The sequence below is a fragment of the Euprymna scolopes genome, chromosome 23 (genome assembly GCF_053919585.1).
Source record: "Euprymna scolopes isolate OS-2025 chromosome 23, ASM5391958v1, whole genome shotgun sequence".
In the NCBI taxonomy this organism is placed as follows: domain Eukaryota; kingdom Metazoa; phylum Mollusca; class Cephalopoda; order Sepiida; family Sepiolidae; genus Euprymna; species Euprymna scolopes.
The window spans coordinates 115,526,758-115,539,966 of NC_136504.1; the positions used below are offsets into that span (position 1 = coordinate 115,526,758).

General features: G+C 34.3%; 2 protein-coding genes across 9 annotated transcripts in view; one reads left to right on the forward strand and one right to left on the reverse strand.

Annotated features, from left to right (window-relative positions):
* Positions 1-13,209, reverse strand: part of LOC145246154 (uncharacterized) — a 325,300-nt gene that overhangs the window by 139,852 nt on the left and 172,239 nt on the right. The window lies entirely within an intron of this gene.
* LOC145246149 (uncharacterized) overlaps positions 1-13,209 on the forward strand; it is a 634,197-nt gene that overhangs the window by 137,044 nt on the left and 483,944 nt on the right. For all 8 annotated transcript variants that reach the window (XM_080107997.1, XM_080107998.1, XM_080108001.1 and 5 more), the window contains exon 2: positions 2,856-7,490. In XM_080107997.1, the coding sequence (XP_079964123.1) occupies positions 2,900-7,490 (4,591 nt within the window). In that variant the 5' untranslated portion in view covers positions 2,856-2,899. The remainder of the gene's footprint in view (positions 1-2,855; positions 7,491-13,209) is intronic.

Below are 13,209 nucleotides of genomic sequence, written 5' to 3' on the forward strand. Positions count from 1 at the left end.
GCTCTTTTCTCCTTCTTGCAACCTCTTTCTCACAGAAGAGACGTGAGCCTGTCTCTGTTCTGTTGCTATTTTCATATCAATTACTCGTCTGAGCTTCAATCTAGCCCCCCCCCCTGCCAAACTTTCATAAAAAGCCCTTTTCTAGCTACAACTATTACTCTTCACTCTCTCTATCCCTCTAAATCTAAACACAAATTCCATGAACAAAGCTTCTTTTCTAGAACTGTCCGCCTGTAGAACTCTTCTGCTGACCTGCTTTCCAGCTGATTACAATATGGTCTTCAAGTCCAATGTAAACAAGTTCTTGTTGAGCCGTCCCCTTAAATAATCAAATTATACCTAATTTCCATCTTTACTTATCACTATGCTGTTGTTGCAGTGACCACCGTACACTCATTGTCCAAGTGGCCTTCGGGGCTTGATAAGTGGTGACTCTCTTGTAAAAAAATAAAAAAAATAAAAATTAAATTTGAGTCTTTCCACCTAATTTTTATTTTTAAAAATTCATAATTGTATCGAAATTTGGGAAAATTATTGGAATCGTCCCATCACTATTAGGTATCTATGATAGATTCCAAAACTGGTTGACATAGTTTGCATGAACCGATTTCTTACAAAAGAGTTCTTTCTTAACGCATTGTTGATACATTTGTTTTCACTCCAACAATGCACTGTTTCATTTGAGGGAATTTTTTTTTTTCTTTTTCATGGAAATTGCTTGAAACAAGGCGTGAAGCCACTTGATGCAAAGAGTTAACAAGAACAAAACGTAATCATTGTAAAGACAGATACCTAATAACCTTAGCCACGAAAAGACCAAGATCATAGGTAGGAAGAAAACAGGCAGCAGGAAAAGAATTCTACAAGATTGCACGTCTTGGAAATAAGTTCCTGGAATAGGAAACTATTTCAATTTTTTTTTTTTTTTTTTTTTTTTTTTTTTTTTTTTTTTCATGTTCACCTCGGACAAGGCATATCACCTTTTGAACGTAAGGAACTACTATTTGGGACAATTCTACAGGGGCTATGTAAGGAGATAAGCGAGATGTTTGTTTACATTATATTTAAACTTTTGCATTTCGGTACAGTCAGGGATGAAAGAAGCAGGAAGGAAATTCCAAAGTCTAGCAGTCTGAGTATTTTGGTTTTGATTCCAACTGATGGCATAAAAATCAAACTGTTTAGTTGAATTTAAAAATTTACTAATTTTTAATGCATACACAACCGCCTGTCGACATTTGCTATTATTATCTGCATAAATTAAAATATATTATGGTGTATTTTAGAATTGCGCTATGCTGGGAACACTTTCGATTTGCTTTTTAGCCTGTAAAAATAGCTGCTAAGGATTCAAAATTAAAAAACAAAGTTTATATTGGAAGGATTAAATCAACTAACTTCTGAGCATTTTTAGCTTGAAATCGCTTTATTTTTAGCCTTTTTTTATCCATCAGACAATAAATCAACTAACTTCTGAGCATGTGTATATATACATTTTTAGCTTGAAATCACTTTATTTTTAGCCCCTTTTTTTTATTTATTCATCAGACAATAGCTAAAACAGTGATGACGAAGGCTAAATCGCAAAATAATTACTATGGCTGGAGCATTGAATATTTTGGTTTTGATCCCAACCGATGGCACAAAAATCACTTTTTTTTTTTTTTTTTAACTTTTAAAATAACTATATATTGGGTACAATATAATATTTAATAGAGAATTGGCTCAATAATAATAAATACGAAATCTGCATAAATTAAAACATATTTCAGTATATTTTACGACCAGGCACTGCCGGGCGGCTTGCTAGTTTTCAAATATGATGCATGACATTTTAACGCTTGATAATGTATCTAACGATATATTATTTTAATGACTTCTTCACTCATTTGCTTTCGTTCATGTTAACCAATGCTTAATTTTTGGATAATGGGATTGATTTCTTTGAAGAAAAAAAAAAAAAAAAAATTTAAGGACTATTTAAAAAAATAAATAAATAAATAAATAAAAAACTTATGAAGTATGTAATTTTGTTTTATAATTAATTCCTATGTATGGGTTATGGGTTAATTACTGGTGGCTTAGAGGTAGAATGCTAACCTATAGTTACGGTTTATTTTGTAACTGGATTCGAATCTCCTGACTGTCAGTAATTATGACTTCTTATACTGGTGATTGTGTAAACATGAAACGCTAGTGTCTGTAGGTATAAAAATATTTATAAAAAATATTTTCGTTATATAAGCTTTTATTTGTTTTTACATAGACATTAAAGTATCTCTACACAATCATGAGTATGTTCCAGTCAACTCGTTATAGATAATGAAAGACTTCATCAGGCGATGTTGCTTTTCCAAAAGTTTAATACTTAATTAAGAGTGGACGTCTTAAAGTGCTAAGTAATAACCAATTCTAAGTGACAGTCTTTTGGAGGTTGAAGGTTCAATTCTCAGTGCAATACTTAGAATACGATTGAAAATTATTCTACCAGGTCATTGTTGACACAAGTCATGACCTCCTATATTAAGTAAAGGGTTCTGTACATATTTATGAGTTTGATAAGGGGCACCTGAAAATGGTTGGAGGGTTACATCCAAAATGAGAACGGTAGTTTGAAGGAACCAAATACAAAATGTAAGTTTCTCTTGGGTTTTGACCAAATTTTAGTTTTGTTTTTATTTATTTATTTACTTATTTTTATTTTTTATTTTATTTTTGTTTTTTTTTGTTTTTTATTTACTTTTTTATTTTATCTATTTTTTTATTTCATTTTATTTTTTTTATTTTTTTTTTGTTTTTATTTTTTTTTTTTTTTTCAAATCCTCTTATACTTTTTTTTTTTTTTTTCTTTTCAGTTTTGCTCTTCAGCAATGTGGTCGATTGATTAAATCCGGAGAAAATGGAAGAAACTTCAGACGACGAAAGCTATCTGCCCTTGAAGCGGGGCGCCTACAATTTAGATTTTCTTGACGACAATGCCAGCCTAAATCCGTTTGAGTCCAAATGCAAACTGGGCCAGTCGCCACCCGGCAAATCTGGGTTTGACGAAAATGTCAACCCCTTCAAGACTAGGTCAAAGCTTGGAAGTTCACCCACTCAACGAAATCCTGCAGATGACAACTTTAATCCTTTAAAGAGCAGTTCCAGTCTGAGACGTTCACCAGTTCCGGTTAATAATGAAAATTACAAAGAACAAAACGGAAATCTGTCTGAAGATGATGCTGATAACGTTTCGTTTGGCCAGAAAAGATACATTGAAGATGAGGAATTTTCTGATCCAATGTTTGATCACGGGAATGAAAATTCAGAAATAAACGATAAAGATATTAGTATCGCAACTATCGGCAAAGCTGAAGATCCTGCAGCCCTTCTGACCCACTCTGACAGAGAACTATCTTACGATAGTCTTGAAGACGATTCCCGTCAGGATGAAATTACCGATGATGATGTAAATATTCCTTACAATAAAGATGATTTTGAAGAAGACAACTCAAAACAGTTACAGGATGATGATGACTTTAAAGATGCTGAAAGTAATGATGAAACTATTTCCGAAGAAGGTGTTCTTGGGTTGATTAATGCAAAAACAGCCAGTCATTTGGATCAGGAAATTCTTCAGAAGGTTAAACCGCTTCCTTTAAATAAATATTATGATGATTCAGAAGAATTTGATTCTCTTGAAGAAGACGATATCCAGAAGATGACTGACGATAAGTTTAAAGATGCTGAAAGTCACAATGAAAATATTTCTGAAGAAAATGTTCTAGGATCGATGTCTGAGGAAATGGCCAGTCAATTGGATCAGGAAATTCTTGAGAATATTAAACCACTTCCTCTAAATCGAAATTTTAATGATTTTGAAGAATTTGATTCTCAGAAAGGAGATGGCGTCCAAGAAATGGCTGAAGATCCTGACCGCAATATTGATGACAATGATAATAATTTAGAATGTCCAGGATTGGATCCTAAAGAAAACATTGAATATTCTGAGACTTCAGACAAGCAAGCTGAAGATGATGGAATGTCACCCTTTGGTCAGTTGGCCGAGGTTCAACCCTCATTAAATCCAGATATGGCCACTGATAATCCTGATTGCTTTGAAAGAGTGCCTCAAGAAATCTTAAAGAATGAAGACCAAAATTTTACTCATTCGGATGTTTTTGAAAATGAGAAGCAGCAGAAGACAGAGCTTGGTGATGATCTGCTATCATCGACGACAATTCTTAACAGTCCTAACCTGTGCGAAGACAGTGGCCTTGGAGACAGCATCGTCACGTCCGGAAGCGAAGATTTAGATAAAGCAGATGACCTGAAAAGTGTGGAAGATATGGAATCTCTTCCGGTCACGCCAGACATGCTGTCCAATCAGAACATGACGTTATCTCAAAAGAATGACGCGGGATTCGAGGACGATGAGGATGTCCAGCCAGAGGAGCTTGCACCTGGCTTGTCGCAGGTTAAAACTGCTGATAACGGTGAGGAACTTTTTTCTCGGAATATCTTTGAGAATGCCTGCACTGCACCCGAATATTCTGAAGAGAATACTGCACATGATTTTATTTCGGGGGCGGCTAAAGAATCAGAATCTTTATGTGAAGAGTCTAAACTGTTAGTCTTTCGAGGTTCTTGTGGGGAGATTCGGGGAAGTGAGGAAAGAAGTCAAGGTGTTTGTTGTGGTGAGCAATCGGAACAGATTAACAAATCTGTTAAAGACAACAGTAGTGAGAACCCTTTTGTAGAGGAGATGATTTCCGATAAAGAATTAGAATCGATGAACGTAAAGTCCTCATGTGATCTGACTGAAATCGAATGCCTGAATGGATTGCTTCATAAAGAGTATAGCGAGGAGTTAGAGGATAGCAGGGAAAGACTGGAAGATTTTTTTAATGAAGAAGAGATTCTAGAACCTGTTGGTGCTTTTCAAGATAAAACCACTTTCGAAAAAGGTTTAGCTAAAGACTTTAAAGTAGGTATGCCGCTTGAAGCCAATCATCTCAAAGTCTTAAATTTTAAAATGCCAGATGGAGAGTTTGAAGATTGTGTTGACAGCAAAGATAGGTCTAGTGAAGATCGACAATGCAAAATTGAGAAGCTCGCTGTTGACGAGTTGCTCGCCACAAAAAACACTCTTTTTGAGAAAGGTTTAGAAAAAGAAAATGAATTTAAGTCTTTGTTCGAAGAGCTTACGGCATATAACTTGCAAGAGCTAACCGATAAAGAGCAATACAAAGAGTTTGAGACTAGCAAAGAAAAAAGTGAATCTATTTTTAGAAAGGAAGATGGATCTATTGATGAAGAAAGGTTACAGTTTGCTTTTGATGATGCAATACTTTCTCAAAAGGGTTTAGAGGAAGGAACAAAAGCAAAAGCAGCATCTTCATTTGAAGAGCCTGCAGTTGGTCGTTTGAAATGGTCGTGTGAGAGGGAACTGTGTGAAGAGTTTGAGGATAGCGTAGAAATAGAAGACAATTTTAGTGAAGATGAAGAAGCAGGTTTCTTTCAGAGAAGCGGTTTCAAAAGAGCAGTTTCAGAGAAAAGCTTAGAGGAAGAAATTAAAGAAGTGACTTCAGTTGAGGAGACTGCGACTAATTATTTGAAGAGGTTGTCTGATAGAGAGCTGTGTGGTGAGTTTGGTGATAGTGACGAAGAAGAACTCGTGGAGATTGAGAAATCGGCTTGTAAGAATAAAAGCTTAGAAGGAATGAATGTAGAACCTTTATTTGAAGAATCTGCAGACGGTTGTGAGCAACGGCTGTCTGATGAAGAATGTTATGAAGAATTTGAGGATGGTGAAGAAGGCGAAGGGATTTTTGGTTTTGAGCAACAAGAAGAGTTTAAAAAATCGCATGATGACATTTCTCCGTCTGTTTCTAAAGAGGAGAATGTCTACAAAGAAATCTTACCAGAAATGAAACCAGAATCTTCATTTGAAGAATCTGAAGAAAACTGTCTTAAAGGGTTACCGCATGGAGAGTTTGAGGATATGCACGATATAGAGAAGAGTTTACTTGATAGAATACAACTAGGTGAGTCTGAGAAATTTGCAGAAGGAAACGGTCATCATTCCGTTTCTGAAGACGGAATGGTACCTGGAAAAAAATTAGAAAAAGTGAATCCAGAAAATGTGATTGGTAAGATTGAAAATAATTGCAGGCAAGAACCCTCTCTACCCTTGCCGAAGTGTGAAAATCAAGTTGAAGAGCTTGGAGTGATGGCATGTTTAGATATTAACAATACAGAAATGGTTGCCGCAGAAGAGCATGGTCAACTTGAATATGATAGAGATAGTATCGAGGACAGTGAAGATGTAGTAAATATCCTAGGTCGGCTTGGAAAAGAAGTTCCAGGTAAACAAGTTGGTAGCCCCTCTGCGATTGCGGAAACCACAGAGCTTGATGATAACAGCGATCTTGAGGAGTTCGATTTAAACAGGTCGGACAGTCTGGAGAGTAAGCGTTTGGTAGGTTCAGAAAGAGTAGAGACTACTATCAATCGTGACGATGATAGTTATCATGATAATGATGACGTTTGTATCGAATCTGATAGTGATTTGGGTAGTCAGTTAAATCGAGAACATAGAGATTTGACCGGACTGAATACTGAAGAACCTCCCAAAGATGAGAGTAATCAATATTTGCAGCCATGTAACATTACTGTGCCTCAAGGTGAAGCTAATATTCCTACATGCGTAGGTGAAATTCTTGGTGACGGGTTCGAACTGGATGAACCGGATGCTGATAAACTATTAGACACTACATCTAACCAGAACAGTTTATCAGAGAATAGCATCCAAGATATCACAAAGATTTTCAGTGAAGGTACTAAAACTAGTGACCTCGATGTGACTAACACTACTAGCAGTCTTGGTCATAACCTTGGGAATAAGGTAGGTCTGAGAGTCAACAGAAACGCCGAAGAAAATATCAACCTTACTGATTTGTCGCCGAATAAATTTATCGAGTCTGCACATGAACTCTTTGCCAAGGGTAAAAATAATAATTCGCCTGTTAATGTACCTTCTGTTGAGTCAAGCCAAATGTCCGTTATTGGAACGTTGGTTGTTGGTTCTCAATTGATAGCTTCTGCGGTGATTGGACCTTCGGCTGTGTGTCCGCCAGCCTATAAGAGCCCTTACGTAAATTCCCCATTGCTTGAACTCGGACCGCTTGATCGCAACCAATCCATATCCCCCCAAACACCTCCACCAAAATCCTCCCCTTCTCTTGCCAGCTATATCCCATTCAGCACCGAAAATGAAGCCTGTGCCGACTCTGAAAATAACCAGAAGGATCCAGTTTCACATCCAGGGACGGCAAAGTCGGAACAATCTGGTTCTTTGTCTTCCTCTGAGGATTTATTTTCGAGTCTTCAAAGTAAGGAATCGATAGTTGAGAATGGCGATACAGCGTCATCCCAATTAATGGATTGTGCTACAACAGTACGAATGAAAGTGATGCCAATCTCTGCAGAAGAGAATACGCTGGAGGACGGTTAGTATGACACCAATACCCTGACCCCCCTCACTCTTTTGGGCACTGTGGCTGTTCGGTTTCTTTGCATTTTTGCCTTATCCTTCAACAGTGATGTTTGTGTACATAAATCCTTTGTCGACTAATCACTGCCATTTTGGTGCTATTGATTCTAAAAAATTTTTTTTTTGCTTTTAGTGCACGGTCATCCTCCCTTAGTACCATAAACCATCCTTATCCATATTGCTTTATGCTAAAAGCCATTCATTTCAAAATCCTTAAAACAATTGTTCCCTTATTAATTTTACATAAACACATTTAACACTTATCCATGAGTGCCTTACAGGAGAGCAGTTGTTGGTCTTTATCTGCTCCATTATTATTTTCATGTGCTCGACTGAGCTCCAATTTATGCTAATCCCCCCTGTAAAACTTTTACAACAGGAACTAGTTAAAAATCACTGAAAATAATTTTTCTTCCTCGCTCCATGTACATCAAACTAGACAGAACTTCCATGAGCAAAGTTTCTTTCCAAGAAATATCCACCTGTGGAACACAATACCATGGGGCTGCTTCCAATCTGACTCAAGTATGGTCTTGATCTCATTTCTTACCAATCACAACCATTGTTACCGATCCTCGTGTTTTACTATCCTCCTGACAAACTCCCTAATTATCCTCGGGTGGCCTATTGGCCTTGATAAGTGGTAATATGTTAGTACATAAAAATGTGATTTCAATGTATCGTATATTTCTTAAGCTTAGTAAGGTGGAAAAAAACATCAAGAGCCAATGGAAAGAAATATTTTAAAAAATAAATGTATATTCAGTTTAATTTATTCATTAAACTTTTTTTTTCATTTCTTAATTCATTATAGACTAGTAGGGTGACCCGACATTGCTCGGGATTGAATGAAAACACTATTGTGTTGCTTCATAATAAAGTCGAAGAAAAAAAAAGCTGAAACGTTAGAAAACTCTTTTGGATACTTATACAGTTTAATCAAGACATTAAAAAATGAAAACATGGAAAAAAAAAAAAGGGTTATATTGTACGTATCTGTTTTAGACTGATTGGTTGGTTGTTTTACGACATATCAACCCTTTTCAGGTTATTTAATGCCAAATCCAGTAATTTTGAAGAAAAATTTTTAATAGAATATTTTTTTTTTTTTTTAAGTCGGTTGTTTTAGACTGAAGATCTCAAAAAAAAAATTTCACTTCATTTGATCTATTAGTGTTTTTTTTTTTTTTTTTTTAACAGTAGAAAAACACCTTTTTATGACAGTATGTTGAAGTCAACCATCTTTGAATTTTTTTAACACGCCACGGGGAGATAACTCAGTTTAAACTGCCAACACTCCCTCCCCATCTTTAATACTAGCTTTTCTTCCTAAAAATCGAACCTTTCGCTTGGTATCATAACAAATTGTTTTTTCGCTGTAAAAAAAAAAACCTACTTGATGAAATTAAGTAAAATTTATTTTGGAGAACTTTGTTCCATAACGGATACGTACAATATAACCTTTTCTTTTTTGATATTTTTATTTTTTAATGTCTTGATTAAACTGTACAAGTACCCTCTTTTTATTAGTGTCTTATACATAGGGTTTAAATTTCATTAAAATAAGATATATTAAAAGCTCTCTCTGTCTGTTGCCATATTTTCAAGCTCTATCTCTTCCGAAACTAAAAGTCGTAGAGCGGCGCTAGGGGCCTCAAATGATTGGATTTTTTATGAACCGTTCTTTTATGGGTCTTTAGCCGATTAAAATAGTTTTTAAGGGGTCAAAAAGGGGTCAAAATTGAAAAAAAAATCGTTATACATTTTGTACATTCAACTTAGTTTATTTTTAATCAGTTCATATGCATGTCACGTTGGTATAGTGGTAACGTCACCAGCTTTGAATTCTACAGTTTCCTTTTCGGTTTCAATTATAGCTGATGGCACCCAAATACTTTTTTTTACTTTTGAAATCATGACTCTATAATAATATATATGAAATATGGACACATTAAAATATCATATTTAAACATATTTTATTACTGGGCAATCCAAGTGCACCCCCCCACCCTTCCCCCGCTAGTAAGATATATGTATTTGAAGTTTTAATGGGATTCTGTGCCATGAGTCATTTACAGATAGGGTCACGTAGAAGTTCAGGACTGCGTTTCTCAAAAAATTTCATACATAGAATTTAAATTTAATAAAAATGATATATTTGCATTTTTAAAAGGGTAAAACATTCACAGCAAAAACTCGTCTAGCTACAAACATTGTAAATAATCCTCCTTTCTTTGTGTACCAAAAAGAAAATTACCATGAATGAAGTTTCTTTTAAAGAACTTCCATCTGTGGGATACAATACCACAGGGTTGCTTCCCAACTGACTGCAACGTTCAATGTTAGTAAATTCTTCCACCAATCAAATTATGAACATTTACCTCATCGTTTCCAATCCTTTTGAAACAATCTCATGAACCCTTGTTTTTGAGTTGCCTTTTTGGGCCTAGACTGGTGCTACCAGATCTAGCTGTTTAGATACTGGCTTCCTGGCCTAAAATGCACCTAACATTTCATGGTATTTTTTTCTACAAAATAACCAAACCAAAAACCATGAATAAATATTTGAAGAATTTTAAGCATAAAACCTTTTACCAAAATGATCGGATTCGGCCTTAAATAACCCAAAAAGTTTTATATGTTGCTAAACAAAACACTAACCGCCATGAATAAATATTTAAAGATATAAAAAAAAAGAATTGAAGTGTGAATTTTTTTTTTTTTTTTTTTTTTTTTTACAAAAATGATCGAATTTGGCATTAAATAATCGGAAAAGTGTTGATAAAACGTGATAAAACGTAATGTTGCTAGCTTATCTTTTTATAAATGCTATAATGATGTGTTTTTCACAATTGTCAGATCTATTCTCTGCTTCCTTTGTTCCAACTCATTTGACTCGTTGGTCTAGTGGTCTTCGTTGAGAAACTGTTTTGATACTTTGTAATACAGATTACTTTAGTAGCTTTTTATCCAAGAACTGTTAGATTATGGAACGCTCTTCCTGCTATTTTCCTCCTACCTGCAGTCTTGGTCTTTTTATATAAAAAAAAAACAAAAAAACTTTGGGCCTGGATAAGCGGTGTCGCATAATATTAAAAAAAAAAAAAATACTGTCCAATTTATGTAGATCAAGTTCACCAATTAAATATTTTTTCTACTTTTGTTGAATTTGTTTATTAGTAAATAAATGACAATCATTCTTTTGTGTTAAAAAAAAAAATCGATTTTGATTTCGTAACAGCAAGTAGGACAGCCCCCTGGAATGATTTTCTCTGTGACTTTGGGTCTTTTGTTTTACTTATTCATTCATCTGCAAGCCCATAAACAAACATAACCATTTTTTTTGTTCCTCGACACCAAAACTAATAGTCTATTCCCTGCTGTCTGCAGTATATTGCTTGTCATGTTCAGTTCTAGGTAGTCTTTGCCTTCCCACCCTTTAAGAATGGACTAGACTACCGTGACTTGTTGGGTCAGTATGTTATATTAGCTATGGAATTAATGTGACACTTGTGGCGTAAAGAAAATAGTATTTTTGTGACATAACAGAAACATTGGATGTCTTCAAGTCCAACGTTAACAAATTCCTAATGAACCGCCCCCTTAAGTAAACACTTCATCAAATCTCCACACTAACGTAATGTACTTGCAATAACCCTTATCCGTGATGGCTTCCGGGCCTTGATAAGTGGTGACCACCGCGTAAAAAAAAAAAAAAAAAAAAAAAAAAAAGTATATTAAAATGAAAAAAGAATATATATAGATTTCTATGAGTCGTTCTGTTTATAATTGTATATTTTTGAAAAAAACCCAAAAAACTTACAGACTTTGAATTGTAAGTGGTTTGCCATACTTAAAGTTAAATTCAAATTTTGATATATCTTCTTAAAATAAAATTGTTAGTTGAAAGTACAGAATAGTTAAAAAACACTCTCCCTATATTAAGAATGGATTTTTAAATAGAAAATGAAAATGTAACTTTTTAAAAGAATATTTTCGGATTTATTTATGTTAAGAGTGTAGATATAAAAAGGTTCTAAATTTATTAAAAAACAGAAGAAAATGTAAAAAAAAAGAAAAAATGAAGGTGGTGGGTAAATCGTCGTTGTAAAATGCTCTTATGGTTGTCAACGGGTTAAAATAGATTCATCTGTAAGAAAATTGCGTTGAAATAACTTAAACGTAATACAGAAATGCACAATGTAAAAAAATTAAAAAAAAAAAAGCAGAAAGTATTAACAATTGTTTATTTGGATAATTTAAACGCGGAAAAAAAAAACAATTGGGACGCTGAAAACGAATTAAGCAAATTAAAAAAAACAAAACATTTTCGGTGTTATTTATTTATGTTGGTAGTGTAGAAAAAAATGTATGAATGTTTTTTTAGAAAGGTGTATTAAAAAATGGAAAATAAATTTTTAAAAAAAGGAAGGTGGTGGGTAAATCGCCATTGTAAAATGCTCTTATGGTTGTCAACGGGTTAAAGTAGATTTATCTGTAGGAAAATTGCGTTAAAATAACTTAAACATAATACGGAAATGAACGATGTAAAAAAAAAAATGCAGAAAGTATTAACAATTATTTATTTAGATAATTTAAACGCGAAAAACAATTTGGACACCGAAAACGTACACAGTAAAACACTAAGTTTTATTGTCGCATTGATTATTTATTTATAACGCAAATTTAAAAAAAAAAAAAATTTTCGGCGTTATTTATTTATCTTGGTAGTGTAGAAGAAAATGTATGAATGTTTTTAAAGAAATGTGTATTAAAAAATGGAGAATAAATTAAAAAAAAAAAACAAAAAACAAGGAAGGCGGTGGGGAAATCGCCATTGTAAATTGTTCTTAGGGTTGTCAATGGGTCAAAGTTTATTTATTTGTAAGAAAATTGCGACAGTATAGCTGTAATACAGAATAGTTCCAAAACCTCCCCCACCCTTCCCATGTTAAATAATAATTTCGAAATAATAGCGTTTAGTAATATTTCAGTGCGCAGGTCAAAATCTGCAAAAGTAGCGATTTGTGTTTATTTGTTTACGTTGTTATGGGTTTACGTTTATGTACGCATGCACAACCGGATGTGGGGTTACAACACCTGTTACAAAGTCATTTGAGTTTTATGATTATATAAATTAGTTTGTTACCGGGGAATGCCGACGAAGCTGCTTAGGATTTTTTTTTTTTTTTTTTCAGGCTAGAGTATTTTTATTGGAGCTTTTCAATCCCACTTTCCCAACCCTTGTGTCACATCTTCCTGCCGTGGGAGGGAGATAAATAACTACCATCCCAGTGAGTTACGTCTTTCTGCACACTCACATCTTTCCTTCTAGATATGCCTTGCGCCCACCCACTGTTGACCATATGTGCGTGTCTGTACAGTGCTAACACTTTCTGTTTAATTGCGGATGACATGGGCGTATTATTGAAGAATATATTAGAATTAGACGAAGAATTACTTTTTTAGCAGTTTGGTGTTTTTATGGGGGTGTCTTTTGTTGTTTAGCTTTTTCTTTTTTTTTCTTCTTTTTTCTTTTTTTTTTTTTATGACAAGTGTGCAGACAGGAATTCGTTGTTGTTCGAACTTGTTCGTTTTCTTCCCTTGAGAATTTTTACCTTTGTCTTCAGTTTGCTTTTGTTGTTATTAGCGTTTGTCCAACATGAACGACTTGA